The sequence below is a fragment of the Platichthys flesus genome, chromosome 4 (assembly GCF_949316205.1).
Source record: "Platichthys flesus chromosome 4, fPlaFle2.1, whole genome shotgun sequence".
NCBI classification, from domain to species: domain Eukaryota; kingdom Metazoa; phylum Chordata; class Actinopteri; order Pleuronectiformes; family Pleuronectidae; genus Platichthys; species Platichthys flesus.
In genome coordinates, this window is record NC_084948.1 from 17,817,125 (window position 1) to 17,838,219 (window position 21,095).

A 21,095-nucleotide genomic window follows, 5' to 3' on the forward strand; every position below is an offset into this window, starting at 1 on the left:
GTGTGTGTGTGTGTGTGTGTGTGTGTAAAGTTTATATGGCATCTTTCTCAGACCGAATTCACAAAGTGCTTCACATAAATATGATAACACCAGGAAGTAGTACTACACAATAACTGAGGAAATAAACCTGCAACAAAAAGACAATAAAAACACATGAATTCAAACATTACAATGCACATGATACACATGCTCATTCAGTTGTTTTTTCATAGGCTTCAGTGGATAAACTCAACATAAGTCGTGTGTGTGGGGAGTAGGACATACGGGTATAATTTGTGGGTAGGGGAATAGTGACTGACAGGCAGTAAGGACAAGCGTGTGTGTGTGAGTGTGTGTGTGTGTGTGTGTGTGTGTGTGCGCGTGTGTGGGTGCGCGTGTGTGTGTGTGTGTTTGTGCGTGTGTTCTGAGGGGACAGTGATGTCTATATGTCTAGACAGCAGACACATGATCGGGTTAAACACACTGCAATTACACATCCACCTCCAGGTCATGTATGCCACTGTATATGTGTGTCAGTCTACTCCGAGTGCATGTCTGTTTGTGCTTGTTTGTGTGTAACCATTCCTCTTCCTCTGTGTCTCCTCTCCTTCTCCTGCCCTCTTACTCTCCTTTCCTCTACTCTTCATCCTCCTCTTTCTCTTCTTCTGCTCTCCTCTTCATCTCCTCCCCCCTCCTCCTCCTCTCCTCCCTCTTCCTCTCCTCTGCTCTGCTCTGTCGATGCCTGCAGGAGATAGGCCTCATTAGCGTACGACTGTTCATGATATCTCTGACTGTCTCATTTGTCTGTCCCCCATTGTCTTCCTCTGTATCATATCTCTGTTTGCCCTCCCCGAGGAGAACAGAGGAGGAGAGGGAGTGGGTTTTACCCCCCCCCCCACCCTCTTATCCCTCAATCCCTCCTTCCCTCCACACAGTTTTGCCTTTTCATAATGTGCCTCATAACGTATCCAACTAATCCTCATTTCTTGTCCTGTTGTTCTGACTGGAGCAGAGAATGCAGGGTTGGGTTCACATTAGAATGATGTTCACTCAGCCCTTCACATTACTCCTGCCTTTCCAGCAAAGTGACAGAATGATATTGTAACTGGCGTCCCCCCCCCCCCAATAATTCACTACATGTTGTGTAGCACATACGATACGACGCCGGGTTTTGTTATCCAAATACACAAAGAGGAATGTGTAGTTGTAGGTGACCACTGATCACCACTGTCCATTTGCTTGTTGGTTGGTTGGTTTGTAAGAAAAATTATGCAAAAACTACTGGATGGATTAGCTTGAAACTTGGTGGAAGGATGTGGTAACAGTCAGAAAATAATGAATTTGATTTTGATGCAGATCCAGATGTTTACCATTATTTTAACAATCATGGATCTTGATTAAATGTTTATGGAACTGATAATTTGGTGCAGATCAAAATACAAATCAGGATCTAGTGAATTTGTATGTGGTTTCATGAGGGGACTGTTGTGTTATTGGCTTTCTAACTGAGTGACATTCCAGAAAATGTGTATAAGCACCAGCATATTCATGGTTTGATTTTAAAAGAAAAACCTTTTTTTTCTATAATATTTGCTGTGAGCTGAACACCCTCCATTCCACTTTCTCTCCCCAGCTGCCCAGTGAGTATGAAGCCAATCCAGAGCTATTGTTCTACAGAATCACCCACCTCAACCACCGGCAGCAGTACCTGATCTGGGCCGCAGCCGTCACCACGGCAGGCCGGGGAAACTTCAGCGAGAAGGTCACAGTGGAGCCAGCGGCCAAGGGTGAGTCCCTGTAATGAGACACACAGAGAGGTTAAAGGTCAGGGACACAGGATTCATGTAGTTTCCAGGTAGAGATTAAACTATGTTTAATATGAGCTAAATCTGATTGGATATGATGATTTTTTTCCGATATAAAGGTTTAATTCAACAAATTTTTCAAAAGTATTTCAAGGAACGTGTGGAAATTGAGAGAGTTTTTGATGTTAAGAGAGTTTTACTACGGGAGTACTCCTCATCTCAGCATGAGTTCTCCTGGAGGTCTGTGGACCTGCAAATCACCAAATCAGTTGTTTCTGGGCGGATGAAACATCACTGCTCTTAATTTCTTTCCTGAATTTCCTGCTTCTCTGTTTGTTCCATCAGCCTCAGCGTCTGCCTTCTCTATCTCTCTCTCTCTCTCTCTCAGGATCTGTTGTGACAAGCCTCTTATCGACAATGCCATGAACTAAATATACATCTTTTCAAAGGAGGCTTTTCTCTCCATCCCTCATGACTCTGTGAATCGTGTAAATGATCCCCCTCTTACTCTGTCGCCTGCTTTAAATCTCTTTTCTGCCGGCCTTCCTTTCTGCTTATTTGTAGCTGCCTGTTTTGACATTAGGTGCGCTATTTATTTCAGAGATCAGAGGGCACCGGCTAAACCGCCCTCAACCAGGGAAATGATAAGAGAAGGAGCAAAAAGGGAGGACAGCAGGAGGAGGGGGAAGAAAAAGAGGAGAGAAAATCAGATGACAGGAGTGGAGTTAACTAATACACAAGACAATAGAGAGGCAGAGTGTTTAAGAAAATGAAGAGGGCAGTTAAATCAATAGGCTTTGGAAGAATAAAGGAGTCCGAATGAACAGAGCGCCGTTTCCACCATCACATCCTTTTCCTGTTATCCGTTCCTTTGACTGCTGGGTGCAAAAGTTAGTGAGATTTTGTGCTTGTACGGGTGGGCGCCTCCGCTGTCAGTAAAAGCCAGTGTCCTCCTGGCTGGCCCACTCAATATTTCATTCAGCCTTAACATAAGTGCACTAGAGCGCTAGCATTAACACACCAAGCTTGAGAAAGAGGGAGAGAGGGCGGGGGAGAATACCAGGTTTATGTCCCTGAATGAAATGGATTGTTTTTTTCCTTGTATTCTTTTTCATATCCTATTCTTTGCGTGACAATGTCACATTTAACAGATTTCTCTTCCAGCGTGTGAGAATCACAGGAAATACAATGCACGCTGCCGACTGGTAAATGCTTATTGAAAGAATCCAAAATGGAAAACAAATCAATTTATGTGTTCCGTGTTACACGTCTCTGTGTATTGATCAAAACGTTTGTGAAACCTCGGCACAGCACTTGGTCTGAAAATTGTTTATTTGACAATGGCAAGATTATCCGACCTGTACATATTAATTATGCCTTTGCTTTGCTTGTGTTATGTGTTTGAGTTTTAATGCAATTAGCTTTCTTTGTGTTTTCGTTCAATTTCTTTCTCTCAACACATCTATTCTTTTTCATGCCTCTCTTCTTCCTCCACCAGCCCCGGCTAAGATCCTTTCATTCGGGGGAACCGTGACCACTCCTTGGATGAAAGAGGTGCGGCTGCCCTGTAGCTCAGTGGGAGAACCAACACCAACCATAAAGTGGACCAAAGACAGGTAAGAATCCACCCCAGAAATAACATACGGTAGTAATAAAGTGAGAGTGTATCTAATATGATTGTCAATCATATGAGATACATATGTCATACCTTGTCAACAAGGTCATACAAGAAGTGCATAAGATGTCAACTCGGAAAACGAGTTTGAGGGCGTTTGGTGATAAAGGCTTTACCCTGTCACCACCCTATGGCCTTATCTGGAGTTCATGTCTGAAATCATCTCCATATAGGCAATAGCATGTGCAAAGTATATACAGTGTGAGAAAGCTTTAGAATAAAAACTTGCAGGTTTTAAATGTCTAGTTTAGAAAGTGAATCTGGTGAAGCAGTTTGTTCTTTTTGACTTTCAGGATTCTAATATTGGCACTGTAATGCTCTTGGGCAATTTACACCCTCCTGTTGTAAAACACTGACAACAGAGCAGCTTTTTCACATAATATGCATGCGAATCAGTATCCAAATGTCCTCTCATGATTTCCTCTGTCTCTGTCAGTGAGGACACAGCCATCCCAGTGTCTCAAGATGGACAGCGTCTCATTATGGCCAATGGGACACTAGTGCTGCGCTCTGTCAAAGCTGAAGATTCGGGTTACTACACTGGCACGGCCACTAACACGCTAGGCTTTGACACTATTATAGTCAACCTTTTGGTTCAAGGTAGGAAAAACATGTATTTTTCCTACTGAAAAAGACAAAAAGATTCTCCTATGATAAGCTAAGTATGAGTAAGTGAGTGGTTTACTCAGAACTCTGTGTTTCTACCTCAGTCCCTCCAGACCAGCCTCGTCTTACCGTCTCCACCACCTCCACCTCCTCCATCACTCTGGCCTGGATACCAGGAGACAACGGAGGCAGCTCTATCAGAGGTACATAAACACGTCTTTCCATCTGTCTTCCTCTATTCTCACATCTCTTTCCTCTTGTCTGTAGCCCATGCATCTAAATCTGACACTATACAGATTTATGAGCTTTTTGAAGTTGAATTCATGCTGTAAATATTATGCATATGACTGTATATGACTGAAATAGATTTCCCGATGACCTCTGATCTTAGTTTACCCTCTGTCGTTCTCCTTTGTCCCTCTTTTGTTTACGTGCCTCTATTACTTTATTGATTTGCGTCCTGGTTTTATATATCCCTGTCTGTTTGATTATCTGACGGTTGGTGATTTCTGTATAAAGATGGGTGTGGCGTGCGTGTGCCTGAATGGCCAGGCATGCGAATGTGATTGCTTTTCTTTTGTCCGTGTTGTTTGTCATGTATGAGACTGTTGAAAGGCTCCGCTCTTTGTCTCCTGCACCAGAACTGTGGCACTTTCGAAGTAATGGCTTAAGCCAGAACTGGACCCAGAGAGATTCTCTTATCGTTTAGGTTTTTACGAAGAAACAAGCAAGAGCACATTTAAAAACATCCATTTGAACCATTAGAACAAATGCATTTTTAAGTTCCAACAATATATGTCTGTGTTATTGGTTTGGGTCATCACGCAGCCAGGAAGGCCTGGACAAAGTGAAGAATATGCACGCAGTGTGCGTACAGACGTAGGAAGTAATATAAACTTTTGTGCAAACCGCTTGTAATGGGTTTGAAGCTTGGTATTCATACAATGATCGGCTTCCAAATTAGTATTTGCAAGCATCACCCAGTGTCTCATATATCCTTGAAGCCTATCAGTATATCTCGTATGTTTAGCTGAGTGCCTGTTTGTCTGAGAAGCCATCTGCACAGTGTCAGCAATGGGCAACGCTGAAGTTCACCCTGAAGGATCGGTTTTGAATTGCTTCTGCAGTCTATTCCTTTACTGATACACTAATTTAACTTCCTTTCTAAACAATGGGATAGTCTGCTTTTGAAGCTTGCATTAAATCAGATATATGAATAAAAGGAAAAATAAATGAACCAACCCAGGATGTTAGAGTTTTATGTTCTCCTCTTTTCCGTGGCCGACAGAGGCTGATGATAAAACCTATAAACAAACAGGGCAGGATCTGCACATGTTAACCCTTCTAATGTTTTTGACTTTATCTGAGCATCTGTTAGAGAGAGAGAAAAAAGAATGGTACAAAGAAACGCTGAGCAGGAGACATTCATATATACATAATTATTTACCAACGGAGGGAGACAGACAGAAGGGGATTACAAGGGAAGGGTCTCCGAGCAGGAGGGAGTTGGCTCTCTGAGGCAGCTGATTATAAAAACAGTCACCATATTGCATAGCCTAATTTGCATAGATGCTCAGTCAGCGCCATCCCAATCTTGGGGCTTGTAGGTAACTAATGGCAGTGCAGACTGTCCTCCACTCAGCGCTGCCTATCTGCGCAGGAGGAATACAGTCTGACACTGTCATCTAGTGGTTAGGAGAGGTATCAATGCCATAAGGTCTGTTGGGGTTGTAGCATTAAAGAATTTCAAAGTCATTATCATTGTGTCTTTCCTTGTGTGTGTACAGGTTTCGTGCTGCAGTACTCTGTGGACAACACAGAGGAGTGGAAAGATGTGTTCATCAGCTCCAGTGAGCGCTCCTTCAAACTGGACAACCTGCGCTGTGGCACCTGGTACAAGGTGAAGCTGGCGGCCAAGAACAGTGTCGGAGCCGGACGCATCAGTGAGATCATCGAGGCAAAGACTCACGGACGAGGTGAGGAGTCGGGGTAGCTGGAGGTGAAAAGGTTAAATTCACATCTTCAATAAGAAGTGAGGATCACCTTTTTCAGGGATTTACTTATTATGAAAGTCCTGTATTTATTAAAAACATATGTAGCAAATCAAACCTCGTCTGATTTTAATGTATTGACAGTTATTATATGTATATTATTTATATATTGATCATTATAAGTAAATCTAAATTAAAGTGAAACCATAATGTAAATAAGTCAGGCGCATACCTCTGCCAAGGGCCCAAAGTCTCATTAAGAAAGACCCATTCAAAATCATTAGATTTCTATTCATAAATATCAGACCCCTAAATATGCCAGATATTTAAAATTTAGGATCCGTGAATTATTCTCAAAGAAATCAATAAAAAAATCAATAAAAAATGATCTGTCTCACAATGAAATTTAAGAAAAATAAGAATTCTGGATCTACACTCCTGATAAGTATCTCCACCAAAATTAAATCAGAACTTGCTGACCTATTCCAAATCCTTCCACTAAGATTTGTGGTCATCTGTCCAGTAGATTTGGATAATCCCACTAACCAACGGGCAAACAAACACAATTGAAAACACAACCTCCTTGACAAACACCCACCCCTGATTTTGTCAGTTGTGCTTATTAGTTCAGTTTCCAAACAAGACACTGGCATTGCTGAATCACCACTTCTGCTGAACCGTCACTGAAGAATAAACCATGACCTTTCTTCTTTTCCAGAACCACAGTTCAACAAGGATCAGCCGGTGTTCACCCACATCAACTCCAGCCACGCCCGCCTCAACCTGCAGGGCTGGGCCAGTGGAGGCTGTCCAATCAGCGCTGTCACACTGGAGTTCAGACCCAAAGGTGCGTCACTGCGTTTTCAATTTGCAGTTTTTTTTTCAAAACTATGTTATTGCACAACAAATCAAACAAATCAAGCATGTGAAACAAAACATGTATTTCTAGTGTTGAGATAACCAAGACTTTTAATAGATAATAATAAGAAGAAATTGGTTAATTGCATCACTGCTGTCTTGTTTCAGGAACGTGGTCATGGCAGAATGTGCGCACCAATGCCACCACAGACGTGTTCCTGGCCGAGCTGCGTGAGGCCACCTGGTACGAGTTGAAGATGAAAGCGTGTAACAGCGCCGGCTGCGGCAACCAGAGCTCCCAGTTTGCAACACTGGACTATGATGGCAGTGAGTGGAAGACTCTGTTTGACATTCTTTTTGGATAAATTATGTTTTTTAACCATGAAACTGGGAACCTTACAATCTTGTTGTGTAAAGGCAGGAACTAATCTCTGCTCGTCCTGGGTCCTCCTGCAGGCACAATCCCACCCATCAAATCGCCCCTGGAAAAAAACGACGATGTCAAGAAGCTGTTTTCTATTGGCTGCCCTGTAATCCTGGTCACTGTGGGTGTTGCGCTGCTCTTCATCATTCGCAGGAAACGCAAGGAAAAGCGGCTGAAGAGACTAAGAGGTGAGAGAAGAAGTAAAACAGAGAGGAGACAAGTGGTGCGAATGAATTTGGCAACGACAACAAAGAAGACTGCAGAGAAGCCGAATCCGACTTTAGAGAGAATCTCGAATGAATTTATTTTAAAAGATTGATTGTGTGTCAGGAAGAACAATAACTTGTTCTGTTTCCTGTCTCTCTCTAGATGCCAAAAGCCTGGCTGAGATGCTGATCAGGTAAGGCTGCTGATTTCCTAATCCCTCTCACCAAAGTATTTCGAAAGTAATTCAAAAACAATTTCACAGATCCACAGTTTGCAATTTTCTCAAAGCTGTGAATGTGTGTGTGTGTGTGCTTGTCTTCCATCTCTGAATCAGTAAGAACAACCGCAGCTTTGACACCCCAGTGAAGGGCCCCCCCCAGGGCCCACGGTTGCACATAGACATCCCCAGAGTGCAGCTGCTGATTGAGGACAAAGAAGGCATCAAGCAGATCGGTGAGAGGAAGAGAGAAAGACAGAGAGAGATGTTGTGTGTGTCCACGCAGGAGGGACGGATCAAATGATCTGTACGTCAGATGTGTTTGTGTTTTCTTCTGTAATATTCGTCCTGTCTCTTGCAGGTGAGGACAAGGCCACGCTCCCTGTGACAGACACAGAGTTCAACCAAACGAACCCTCAGAGCTTCTGCACGGGCGTGTCCGTCCATCACCCCGCCCTCATCCAGAACACCGGCCCTTTGATCGACATGTCAGACATCAGACCAGGAACCAGTGAGTGCTTTTGTCACTGACCATTTTGTCATCCAACCAATATCTCTACTGCTTGATACTTGGAGGGTTGCAGTGGGAGCGGGAGCCGGAGCCGATCCAAGCTGACATAGGGACATGGGTACATCCTGGACAGATCACCAGTGTATCGCAGGGCCAACATTTAGATACAAACACATTTTCACATTCCCATCTACGGTCAATTCAGAGGCTGTGTCCCAAATTAATTGCTAATCACCACATAGTCCACTAGTTTGTCATTTTGAAGTGCTGACCTTGTGTTCAGTGAACTTCTTTGTACCTAACCGATGTATACCATCATGCAATGGGCTTGAGGTGTTGACAGGAAGGAAAAGAGCGGAAAGACGCCAGGGCAGCAGGAATAAAACCAACCTGTGGACGTTGCTATGTACTTTTTTATCAACATTTTTTAATCTAAAGTGTAAGATATAGATTTAAACTGTGTTGTAGGAGTTTCTACCGGGCGAAGTTGTTGTTGTTGTTCGTCACAGTTCTTGCAAAATGCGCCAAGAAGTGTCCGAGTTTTTTCTTTTGTCCCAGAGGTCACAATATAATCCTTTACACAGAAGTGCCAGTATAGTGAGTAGGGGTTGGTGAGTGATTTTAGATATAGCCAGTCTTCAAACAACCCAACCTACATGTCAAGGGACTGTGGGAAAACCTCTAAAAAGAAATGCCAATTGGAACCTTCTTGCTATCAGGTGGCAGTGCTTAACACTGAGCCTCTGTGCCACCCTCCAATTTTTTAAGTAAAAGCACACACTAACTGAAGGTTTGGAAGTTTGTAGCCCAAATTCCTTTCTCATTGACAAGTCCCTTATTTTTCAACCAAATTTCAAGAATAGTAATTTATTAATTCTATCTTCATCATCACAGATGAAAAATAAAACTGTGCCCTGATGCTTGCAAAGGTTTGTTTATTTCTCTGCCTCTGTGCACATCCTTATTCTTTTTTCATCCTTTTACCACTAGACCCGGTGTCAAGGAAGAGTGTCAAGTCGGCCCACAGCATCAGGAACCGCTACTCCAGTCAATGGACTCTGACCAAGTGCCAGTCCTCCACGCCCGCCCGCACTCTCACCTCAGACTGGCGCACAGTTGGCTCCCAGCATGGCATCACTGTCACGGAGAGTGACAGCTACAGTGCCAGCCTCTCACAAGACACAGGTTGGCCCATGAGGGAAATTACACATTTCATATTTGTTCATATTTGTGTGTTTGTCTGGCTAAAATGTGCTGACCTTCATTTTTCTTTCATTCCTCCTTCATAGATAAGGGTCGCAACAGCATGGTGTCGACAGAGAGCGCCTCCTCAACCTACGAGGAGCTAGCAAGAGCATACGAGCATGCCAAGCTGGAGGAACACCTGCAACATGCCAAATTCGAGATCACAGAATGCTTTATCTCTGACAGCTCCTCTGACCAGATGACCACAGGTACCAACGACAACGCAGACAGCATGACGTCCATGAGCACGCCATCAGAGCCTGGTATCTGCCGTTTCACTGCCTCGCCACCTAAACCACAGGACTATGACCGTGGCAAGAATGTAGCAGTGCCCATTCCACATCGCGCCAAGAGTGAGTGACCTTTAAAAATTCCATTTTTCACTTTGCATTCAGCAGTTTTAATAAATGTACAGTGAAAATATTCATAATTTGCAGCATTGTGAATATTATTCACAGGCTTTCTTTTTGAAAGGCAGTGTCCTAACATTTGGATTTCCCCCTCCAGGTGACTACTGCAACCTCCCCCTCTACATGAAGTCAGATCCCTTCTTCCGAAAGCAGTCGGAGCATCATGACCCATGTCCAGTGGTCCCACCGCGTGAAGCCTCTATTCGTGGCCTGGCCCAACGTGCATACCACACCCAGGGCCGTCATGTGACTATGGACTCTGCAAAGCAGCAGGCCTTGACCATGGGCCACTCTGGCCTGTCCAACCTCACTTCCTCTTCATCTGGAGGAGCAACAGGAGGTTTTGGTGGAGGCAGTGGGGGGATGTCTGCTAGCTCTAGCAGCTCCACACTCCCCCAGAGGACTCTCACCATGCCCGGCTCCTCGGCCTCAGCGGCCCAGAGTGCAGCGGCAGCTGCTGCTGCCACTGCTGCAGCCGCTGGGGCATCATCCAGTGGCTGTGGGGCAGTAGGGGCCACAGGAGGGACCCCTGGAGGAGCATCCTCCTCCAAGATGGGAGGATCCAGAGACTCTCTCTTGGAGAGCAGTTCCTCGGGCTTAGGCAGACTACAGAAGCAGAGGGATGGAGGGGCAGGGGCCTACTCCAAGTCCTACACACTGGTGTAGCCTGCCATCACCGCGGCCTGTCACTGTAACTCTTTATAGAATGCTGGTCAAGCCGGCAGTTGCCTGGAGCTTCTATGGAGAAGTAGGGTGAGGAACATACACATGCACAGCTGACCCGTCAGTGCCTGCGCTGTGCCAGGCTGCAGGGGGCTGGTTGGGCTCCCATCGACACTACTGTATGAAGGGGTCAGAGTTGGCTCTCCACAGCACAGGGGTTTGCCTTTCTTTCTGCCTGATTGCTTTCTATTATTATTGTCATCTTTCTCTCTTCTTATTTCATCACCCCGGAAATCACTTGCCAAAACATTAATGATTTTATTCATTCACTTCATATTTTCATTTTCTGGTAAGGACACTGTACTTATGCACAAAATGCTTTCACCGTGCACTGTCTTGTCTTCTGCATCAAGACAGTCGTAGAATGAACTAGCTTGCTTGAGTTTCACACAGACGAGTGTTAAGATTTTTAGGGTTTTTAACGATGTTACTTTTCTGGTCTCTGATGGAAGAAGAGCTCTTATCAGCATGGGGGATGCTTTTACAGTATGCATAGACCACCAGGCTTGGGATGCACTGGCTCTGAGAGGTTGCTCCAGCATGGATTCATACATTAAAGGCAGTGGAATGACTGTGGTCTCAATACCAGTTTTGAGACAAGGGGGGGATTTTTCTTATACATGCAATGGATGACACAGCTTATTGGTCTTAATTGATGCTATAAACAGAGCTGATTAAAAATGTCAAGCTTCGTCAAATGAAAGAAGAATCCAAACTTTTTGGGGGGTCTTCTGTTTATTTTTCTGATGACAGAAATATAATCTTGTGCACTAAGAAAAAGTCAGAATGGATCCCAGTAACAAACCTTCACAAGCCTGCGAGTGTGTGCGTGTGCGTGTGGGTGTATATGTGTAAATATATATATGTATACATGTGGCAGGCACACACCAACAGTTTTTATTAAGATCAATCTGTATGCTGACCTCTTTACACCTGTGTCAAAAGGGAAAAGACCCCCACACATTGTTCATTTTGTACCCATGATAGGGGATTCGGGGACAGTAACGATGATGCTTACGACATGATCCTAATTTGGTCCAGCATTTCGACCTATGTTTTGCCACGTGTGATTGACGGCATCACACAGGAAGTGGGGAATACTGAGGAGGAGGTTGCTCGAAAAACTAGCAAGTCCAGATGATAAGGAAGAGTTTGCTTTCTCAGCGAAGAGAGACCCTCTTACGATTCATCGCGGTGCCACAATACCATTATCATTTCAACTCATTTTCCCCTTTACCCATTTAATCCCTTTCTATCCATCCCCATCTTCGCTCCCCCCCCCCCCCCCCATCATATCCATACAGTGTCACTGTGACCTTCTGCTAGCATACAGGCTAGTTGAAAAGGCCGACCGAGAGAAGAGGTCCATTATGCACAGAAACAAGGCAGAAATGCTGTTTGACGTTCAATGACAACTTGAATGGGGAAGTACAGCAACATTTATAGAGATGTATACAAGAAAAATCATATTTGTATGAAGTGATCTGGAATTTATGAACGGACAGTGACTCTGAGATTATAGACAGGCATATATTAAGTGTTAATAGAATTGCAGTTGTGTTGGGGAAATGGGGAGGGGGGGGGTTACAAGGCAGAGAGACACCATTTTTCTTCAAGACTAAAAGACGAGTTTTCAAGTCCCTCCACCTCACTGAAATTGATTTTGAGCTTTATGAATGGTACTGTAACCGTTTTCATTTTTCCCATTTCTTCTCCCAAAGCTTAATCCCATAACAAGGATCGTTCCAAAAAAATAAAATAGAGTTGCTCCAAGTGTTTTGCCATGGTAAAAAAGTAACATCAGGGCTCTCGCAATAGAAAAAATAAAAAGATATGATATATGTTTGTTTTCAAAAGTATGTACATATATATTTCTATTCAAATATATAGCAAATATATGAATAATGAAAAAAAAGCAGAGAAATATAGAAACCGTTCTAATTGAAAATATATATAAAAGATCACAAGACAATCGCTCCGAGTGAAAAACTGCAAGTCGGAAGGAAGGAAGGAAGGAAGGAAGGAAGGAAGAGGGAAGCTTAAACGGGTAGCACAACCACAGACAGGAGATCTTGGAGAGAGAGAGAGAAAGGGGAAACGGTGTGAAAGAAGGTGAAATGGTAAAACTGAGGTTTGAGGAATGGTACAATGCCCCTTGTGATTTTGTAAATGTTCCAGCTGCGGCTCCCGTGCGGCAGCTGAGAGAACAAGCACAGTGAAAGTCGAGTTATAGTGTGAGATTGTGTCGCTGGTTAACTGTGGTCTACGGCTCAGTGCAGAAAGTGTGGTGTTGAAAAAGAAAAACAGTCAAACAAGGACAGCCTATACAGTGAGTGAGCCTGTTGTACTATGTTGTATTGTACCTTCCAAAGGTGTGTTCACAAACGCAATGCCATTATCTGAGTATGAGTTCACACACAGACCCGGCAAGTATTTCTGTTTCTTACCTGTGTCATAGCGAGTCCTGCCCGGGACCGCAGCCCATTCAACACACCACACAGTCAAACTGCTCATACATGTATTCACGTTCCCTTTGATTTTAAATCAAGACAGGAGAGAAATGAGCTTTGCTTCCCATTGCAGATGGTTGTTTCACTTCTACATTTTGGCCTTTACGTTTCAAGTTATGCAAAGACTTGTTTGGGGGGAACGGGACAGGCCTGTTTTTAGCAACCAGAAAACACAGGCCCCTTACTCTGGTCGTATGGATATTGGATGGAGTGATGAAACAAACTGCCCACCCTGCTTTCCCAGTGAAGTTGTCTGGCGTATAAACACTGATCCACCGTCAGTTTGTACAAAGTAAATGTAATGTCAATCTTGAAGGAAATTTCCACCCTGATACTTTTATACTGATTCAATCAATGTGATCCAGAAAGTACTCTCAAGATTATCATTTTTCGGAGTAATATATATTTTGTTGTATTCTAGTACTTGAATACTGTATTGATTTAGGCCTTTGAAAAATCCTGGACTTGTATAATGGCCTTCACTAAACTAGATTATAATAGTTCTTCAGTGAAAATAAGTAAATAATAGATGTCGGCCTATTTTGGTTTAACTTACAAATATATGCTGCTATAAATAATAATCTATTATTGTATAAAAATCTAAAATATAATAGTTGATTTCAAAGCAAAAAACATTCTATATTCTAACGACAGTTCTGAACACACTGTAATTAAACATGAAGTATTTATTTATTTGACAATGTAGGTACGTTTTTTGCAATTCCTATAGAAGAAAATGGAGTGGAAAAAGGAGATCAGCAAAGTGCAGTAAATCTTCTTTTCATTTTAAACGATAACTGGGAAACTACGAGCAGTAGCTTAACTCAACATTTCCCAAGTTATCTGCAGTGTTTCCACGATTTACGACGTTCAAGTGATGGATTAGCGTACGGGTGGACTTTGCCTTTAAGTGCAGCAGCATTCTTCCAAACTGACTCAGATGGTGTTTGTGAGGCCAACTTCACGCGCTATATCCACCACCTTTTACACATCTGCCAAACCAATCAGATGTGACCCCCCCCCCCCCCCCCCCCGCCCTCACTGTTCCCTTTTGCTCCACCTATACAACTTAAATTCTACTCCATAATAGAAGACTTGTGTACATAGGAAAGTGTTTTGTATAAATGACTACTATTTTCGACATCTTCACTAGAAACCAGGGCACAATGTAAACTCTGAACTCAAGTTATTATAAGGAAACAGAGGAGGACTTAATGAAAAATTCTATAAATGAAAACACACTGCTTTATCTTGATTTATGGACCAGTTGAAACATGTCAGAGTGGACCATGCATAGTTATATATTGATTTCTTCTTTTACAGAACATTTGGTGGCATTGTTTCCTTATTTTGAAATCTTTTCGTTTCCTTTTTTCTTTTTACTTTGTCACAAGTTGCTTGACTTAGAGTTTGCCTTTTTTTTTTTTAATTCCACTTTCTGGGGGGAGGACAGCAGTATTGCATGTTCTGAAAATTTTGCTGGTTATAAAGGACAAAGGGAAATGGTGAATTGAACAATTGAACAAGGGGATTAATGAGAACATTTTAAAAATGCACAGGTTGTTCCTTAAACTTTTATTGGGAAACGTTGCTTCAATTTGCAATTGCTTGTGTTTAACTCTACATTTTCTTTTCTATGAAAACAAACAAAAAGCAGAAAAAGAGTACTCAACACCTTGTGCAATAAAGCTATCTTTTTATGAACTGTGATGATGTGCTCCATTCTTTCCGAGCTGTGCTGCATTTGAGGTTCATTTGCGGGATTGAAGTGAAAACAAAATCCATATATGTCCTTCACAATATTCTGTCATATTATAGAATTGACCTAAACTACAGTATCCTTAAAAGTGAAGTATCTCTTTAACCACATCTACATGATCTCATTTTTCGCTTCCACTCACTGAGCCTCACATGAAACTGGAGCCACTTTAAATACCTGTAGCCTTGAATAATGCTTTATATAAGGATCATGACATCTCGATGCCGACACTTTACTGTGGAGTTTTTTGTTTTTGTTGAAAATAAACCTTTGATTTGCACCCACACCAAACCAATGACCATGACCAGCCACCACCACCTGGTTCTGTTCAGCCACATTCAGATCGTGTTCTGCTCCGGACTGATCTCTCCTCTCTACCTTTAACTATGAAACGTAAAACTCACAATGGCTCCGTCATTAGTACAAAGCAAGACAATCTGGGACAAGGACACAAAGGGCCGGGGGTTATCACACAATTCAACAGAACAGGAATAAATACAGGAAGTAAGAAGTCATATTCACCAGGTTAAGATGAGCTCACACAGCGTTAAAAGATGTAAAAGACAACAACCCATGAAGCTATGTTATGACATTCCTAACAGTAGGTGGCGGCATGCACTACTGATGACGGTTTGTTGCCCGCCCTTGAAACCAAAGAAGAAGAAGAGCAGCTCGATGGCGCCCTCCTCTGGAGAGAAGCGTGTCACGGATCATCTGCTCCGAACAAACACCGGACCTCAGCCTCTCTGATGCCCGTTCACATGGAGCCGTGAGCGGCCTGACGCTGCGGCTGAGTCCCTCTGCTGCTCACCCACACTTTACTTCCTCATCAGAGATCCTCCAGGGACGATGGTTCACTACTGCAGGAAAAGCTGAACCGACCAGAAACTGAAACGTTGGTAGAGATCCTTTGTGAGTTTGTTGTAAGAGGTCTCACTCTGCACGAATTATCACCATGTAGTGCCACACATCGTTCCACACGCTGAAGGATTTGAACGGATTTGTTTGTTCGTTTGTTGTTTGAATAATTTTCTTGTTTGGTTGTTGATCTCTGGTCTTTATTGTTTTTGAATATATTATTCAGACTCACCTGATATTTTCTTTTCCCCACTGCTTTATATTGCGACTCTTTGTGTTCGCAGACAGTTTGTTGAAAAGTTGTTTGTTGCAATTGGTTCAACATCAAATCAAGTTTCTAACAGCAGTCATAATTTAATTGTTGAAGAAGGGTCATGTTTTTATATTTTAATAACATTAAATAAATATTGTCTCACGAGGCAGACAGCCAACTTTACTGATCAAGTATTTTAAACTGAGGACTGGGGAACAACAACCATTGTTGGAGAAGAGGACACTGGTGTATTTGTTATGAAGAACTATTTCACACATTCAGCTTCTCTTGATCCTGACGATGAATAACATTAAACTTTTATGAAAAGAGGAAGTCACTGCTCTTGAGAGAAACTTCCGAGAGGAAGCAGATTCAAGGCCTCAGAGCCTCACTCGCAAATAAATAAAATGCATGTCACGTTCAAACTGTTAAATTTCCCCATCAACCCTCAGCTGCTGAGATACTGAGAAACTGGCAGTCCGGAGTTTCAGGAGTCCACATTTATGGTAAGTTTTAAGTTTTGTTTTTGTTTTCATAAAAGTTGAGTTGTTTCCTTCACAAATTCATAAAATAAAATGTAATACAACAGCTGCAAGTTCATTATACTGCACAGATGTTGATTTAAGGTGAATAAATTAGTAATTAAAAAATCTCTGTTATGTTCCACAAACAAAGTGTTTTATGTTCTACGGTAATATTTAATGATTCATATATTTTTTACTTAGACTTGACATTTTTTATGAAATGGTGTAAATAAAGACATTTTAAAGGTCTGGTATGTTTTTGAACTATCAAGATCAACCAAAAATGACGAGTCAGTGTTGAAATTATTGAAAACAAATCTCGTGTTTATTCTGTGAAAAAAACAACATCCTTCCTCCCTGTTCATGTTCTGCAGGTGACAGACTCCAGAGCTGACAGCCTAGTCAGTTATCATTATTGCATGGGCTATGATATAATTTTTTTTTCTGTATTCGTTCAAATTGCTGCTTTATTTATCCATTTGATTCTGAGCATTAGCTACCTCCACACAGCCCTTACGGTTAATTTATATAAAGAAAAATAAAACAACGTACCTGATCAAGACACTAGGGGGCAGCAGTGTGCTAGAAAGAAACAGTCCAGGCTGTCAAGAGGATTTTACTCAATATAATGTTTAATGTTTTTGAAAGTTCCACAATCCATTATTTTTTCTCAATATTAATTTACCCAAAAACACAGTTCAAATATAAATTAAATCATAATCACAGTCGCTTTCACAGTCACCCTTTTTTTCGCAGCACATCAAAACTGACATCCATTCAGATGTAGAGTTTATTCATACGCTGTATATAATAGTTCACATAGACTTTTACATTGGGTTTTACAAGCAGCAGTTCGAGATGTAGGCTATGACTGTATGTAAGTGGTTATTCTCTTTCACTAATCCAGGACCTCTGCTAAGTGTTTGTCATACAGTTTGAATGTTTGTACAGGTCGTGTGTTTGTGTGCACTTGTGCTTATCATCTCAGAGTTCATCCCTCGATGGGTGAATCAACAAAAGTCCACTCCTGCTTCCTCCTCCTGCTTCCTCTCGGGCTCGTCGGCCCTGCGCCACCATCCCTCTTTGTCCATCTACTTGCCGTTCTTGTGCTTCTTCTGTTGGAACTTCCTGAAATGGGTCTGGATGGTGGCGGCGGCCTTCTCCACTTCGACGGGGCTGAGCGGCGGAGCGACGTGAGCCGTCCCGTTGCTGGTGCTTGAGTCTGAGCACGACAGGACACATGGGATAGCCAGAGAGGTAGAGGCAATAGCCATGGAGAAATAGTCTGTAGCAGTGATTGAGTTCAAACACAAGGTTTACATTTGCATCATGGAATTCGACCGGGCAGTTTTTCTCATTGAAAGTTGGATTTGAGGTCAGATTTGAATCAAACCCCAGACTGGTAACTTAACTTTTAAGTAACTTTTATTTAAAAAAAAATCGGGCTGAAAAAAAAAGCCACATTGATTTATTAAGAGTATTACTTACTCTTCCTGTACACGCCCATGCTGTTCCTCCTGAGGCCATCAAACTGTAAATGAAACAGATCAAGTGTTGGAAGACTTATTCAAACACACAAACACACAGACACACACTTACTGACGCACAGAGTGACGAGTCAGTGGTGAGGATCGTGCACCAGCTGCATGAGATACCAGTCAGGTATGGTGACTTTCAATGCCAAGATTTGATCTAGAACATTGATCACATTCCACTGACATCGGACTCATGCAGTCAGATAGTCACACAGGCTCCGCTCGACTGTACAAAATGTGCCGTCCTCAAGAAAGGGTGTCCTGTACTGTGTGTCTTGTACTGTCCATGTGTGATGGCATGTGTGACCTTCCTTTCTATCTGCAGGTAGAGTTATGACCTGAATGACAAATCCCCTTGATTGGGATTACAGCTCAGGCGGTGCAGCTGCAGGGACGCCACAGGAGATGAGGGCTGGACCGGCTTAGCCTGCGTACACCTCAGTTTGGCCATGTGCCTGCGTCCAGTCCCACACACACACACACACAACAGCTTCATGACGTCATCAGCGAGGTCTTCTCTTTCCTGTCTCGGGAGACACTAGAGGGAATTTAAACCGCCCGTGACGCAGGACATCTATCTTACCTCCGCTGTTTCATCAGTTCAGATTTGTTATGTTGTGTTTTTTGTAGGTTTTTCTCATCTCAGTGTCCGCGGCCTTGATTAACCACAGAATTTGATATTCTTTCTACCGTTCGTCTGTTTATTTGCCCGCTTCCTCTTTATGAAGGTCTAGACCACAAGCAACCTTCAAACTAAAGTTCTTTTGTGTTGGACTTCTGAGGTGTGCACTCTTCGTAAGAAGTCCATAATGAAAGCCTGAGGAATCGCCAAGTAACCATAGAGCCCCACTTAAAAAGCATTTATTGATTGTGCTGTTATTCAGTGGGGGTCAAAGGGTCAGAGTCTGATGCAGAACTCCACTTTAGTTCATTATATTATGATATTTGGCTGCTGCTGCTGCTGAGTTCCGAGCCACCAGAAGTCGTCTCAGTCTTTTAAATCACGTTCCGCCGCTTTACTCTTGCAGTCCTCCCTCTAAAACGCAGTAGGTAGGAACAGGACATGTGACCACAGCTTAAATGCTCACATGCTGAGTCAAGTCTGACTGCTGACTTTCCACATGCTCTGTCTGACCTTTAGATAACAGAGGATTAGAAATGAGCTAATTTATGAGTAAAACTTCCAGCTACAGCGAGAGGGGAAAAACCCAAAGGGGTCAAACAGTCAAGTTTCCTCAGAAGAGGAAACTGACTGTTCTACTCAAAGTCTACAAGAAAACAATGTTGGGCGTAGTGGATGATTCAGTCATGTGTTTCAGAATGTGTGTGTGTTCTACCGAGATATTTTGTGCATCATCAACTCAACACAACTGACCTCTTCTGCTTTGCTGCTCCTCCGCGAGTGCGACACCGAGTGGACCTGCCAAGGCAGAGGCTGGGACAGCATGTATGGTAAAGGCTCCTGTTGCCGTGCAAACCGTACCCCTATCTGAAAGAGAACGGGACACCGGGGGGGGGGGGGGGGGGGGGGAATGGTGAAACAAAAGCAACAACCTCATCACTGTTAGTATAAAGGCTTTTATTATCGTTGAATATCTGTCTCCAACTTGTACGATTTACTCATCAGATAGATTTAAGAAGAATACATTTGGGCCCAAACATTTGGATTATGTTTGAGGATTTGTTTGTGTTAAACAAAACATTGTTCAGAAACATAAACTTCAGATGCAGCACAACAAGCTGAAAAGGGATAAGGAAGTAGATTTTGAAATCAAAAGTGAAGTCTAACATGACTCATTATATTTGGATGCTGTTGACATAAGCCTAGCCTATGTTTGACTCTAAAAAGTTTTATTGTCAATATAAACTGTACTGAACCCTGACTGCCCACAGGACGATGAAACTACAGTTCCAAGTTTGGAGTAAAAAATCAAATTGCCACTGCTGGACTATATCATATATCATTTTTGTTTTACTTTTAAGGCTATTTTCTGCTCCTGAGTGAAAGTTGTGGTTTTAAATTCTTCTGTATGAGCAGAGAATGACAAACACTGAACAAACCTCTTCACTGCACTTACACAATTATTAAGCATTATATTGATTCACTTTTCTTACATTACTATTGCACTTTATGTCTAATATAATAACATCCCTTATGATAAATATGAATAATGCTTTAAACCAATAATACGTTTTAAAGTAAACAGGACATACGTATAACACAGATGATAATTATTAAATCAAATTTTCCATAATAATAATAATCCATTCTGATAGTGATATTCCCCGATGTTGTTATTTGAGCTCCTTGCAGTCATCTTACCGATTCTACGACTCTGACCACCATGTACATGGCTGTTAGCATGGTGACCAACATCTTGCCCACCGTTCCTCTCGTGTCTCTTATTAAGTTTTTCGATTGCTCTCCTCAGTCCAGCCAAAGGAAAGACAAGTCCAAACAGTCAGGAATGCAATGCAGCGCTGCCCAGGTGAAAGGAAGTCGAACACACAGTGCAGAGGATGCCCAACCACACTGGTTGCCTCAGGTACACAGACACACACACTCACAAACATGCACAGGCACACACACACACACTCAAAGACATGCACGACCAAGTACACACACTTCACTCTCTCAGTCTCTGACACATGAGGGTAAGACAGCTAATGAGCTTTCAAGGACAGGAATAGAGAAGCTCTAATCTTTTCTCTGCACAACACTTATCCCTCAGGTGTGCTTTCACCTTACCAGGTTTTATTTGGACATGTTGGATTGACCAAAGAGAATCAACTTTAATGTCAATTCTTTATTAGGGAGCATTTTTTGAAATATTTATAAGTTGAACCTAATGAAGCCAATAATGTTTATAAATCATTTACCTGCGTTATTTATGTTAGTCATTAAATTATATATGCTTTATGCCAGCCAGTGGCCAAATTTATTTCATTTTTAGGTTGTCCATCCATCCGTCCGTCCGTCAATCCGAGTCTTGTAGACTTTGAGG

The 21,095-nt window shown here is 42.5% G+C and overlaps 2 protein-coding genes across 3 annotated transcripts in view; one reads left to right on the forward strand and one right to left on the reverse strand.

Moving 5' to 3' along the window:
- Positions 1 to 13,898, forward strand: part of dscaml1 (Down syndrome cell adhesion molecule like 1) — an 81,929-nt gene extending 68,031 nt beyond the window's left edge. The window contains exons 21-34 of the mRNA XM_062386488.1: positions 1,613 to 1,766; positions 3,283 to 3,400; positions 3,896 to 4,059; positions 4,170 to 4,268; positions 5,853 to 6,041; positions 6,775 to 6,903; positions 7,083 to 7,241; positions 7,371 to 7,526; positions 7,708 to 7,738; positions 7,880 to 7,998; positions 8,124 to 8,273; positions 9,264 to 9,458; positions 9,563 to 9,871; positions 10,026 to 13,898. Coding sequence (XP_062242472.1) covers positions 1,613 to 1,766; positions 3,283 to 3,400; positions 3,896 to 4,059; positions 4,170 to 4,268; positions 5,853 to 6,041; positions 6,775 to 6,903; positions 7,083 to 7,241; positions 7,371 to 7,526; positions 7,708 to 7,738; positions 7,880 to 7,998; positions 8,124 to 8,273; positions 9,264 to 9,458; positions 9,563 to 9,871; positions 10,026 to 10,594 — 2,541 coding nt within the window. The 3' untranslated portion in view covers positions 10,595 to 13,898. The remainder of the gene's footprint in view (positions 1 to 1,612; positions 1,767 to 3,282; positions 3,401 to 3,895; positions 4,060 to 4,169; positions 4,269 to 5,852; positions 6,042 to 6,774; positions 6,904 to 7,082; positions 7,242 to 7,370; positions 7,527 to 7,707; positions 7,739 to 7,879; positions 7,999 to 8,123; positions 8,274 to 9,263; positions 9,459 to 9,562; positions 9,872 to 10,025) is intronic.
- A 3,268-nt stretch (positions 13,899 to 17,166) lies between these two features.
- LOC133951384 (uncharacterized) lies at positions 17,167 to 20,700 on the reverse strand. Of its 2 annotated transcripts, none has more exons than XM_062385294.1 (4): positions 20,414 to 20,700; positions 19,466 to 19,579; positions 18,044 to 18,086; positions 17,167 to 17,840 (listed from the first exon to the last, which is right to left on the reverse strand). In XM_062385294.1, exons 1-4 carry the CDS (start codon positions 20,465 to 20,467, stop codon positions 17,647 to 17,649), a joined length of 405 nt encoding a protein of 134 aa, XP_062241278.1. In that variant the 5' UTR covers positions 20,468 to 20,700; the 3' UTR covers positions 17,167 to 17,646. The 2 variants fall into 2 exon arrangements, with proteins under 2 accessions (XP_062241278.1, XP_062241279.1); XM_062385295.1 differs by having other exon boundaries at positions 17,167 to 17,777; positions 20,414 to 20,699.
- Positions 20,701 to 21,095: the final 395 nt, after the last annotated feature.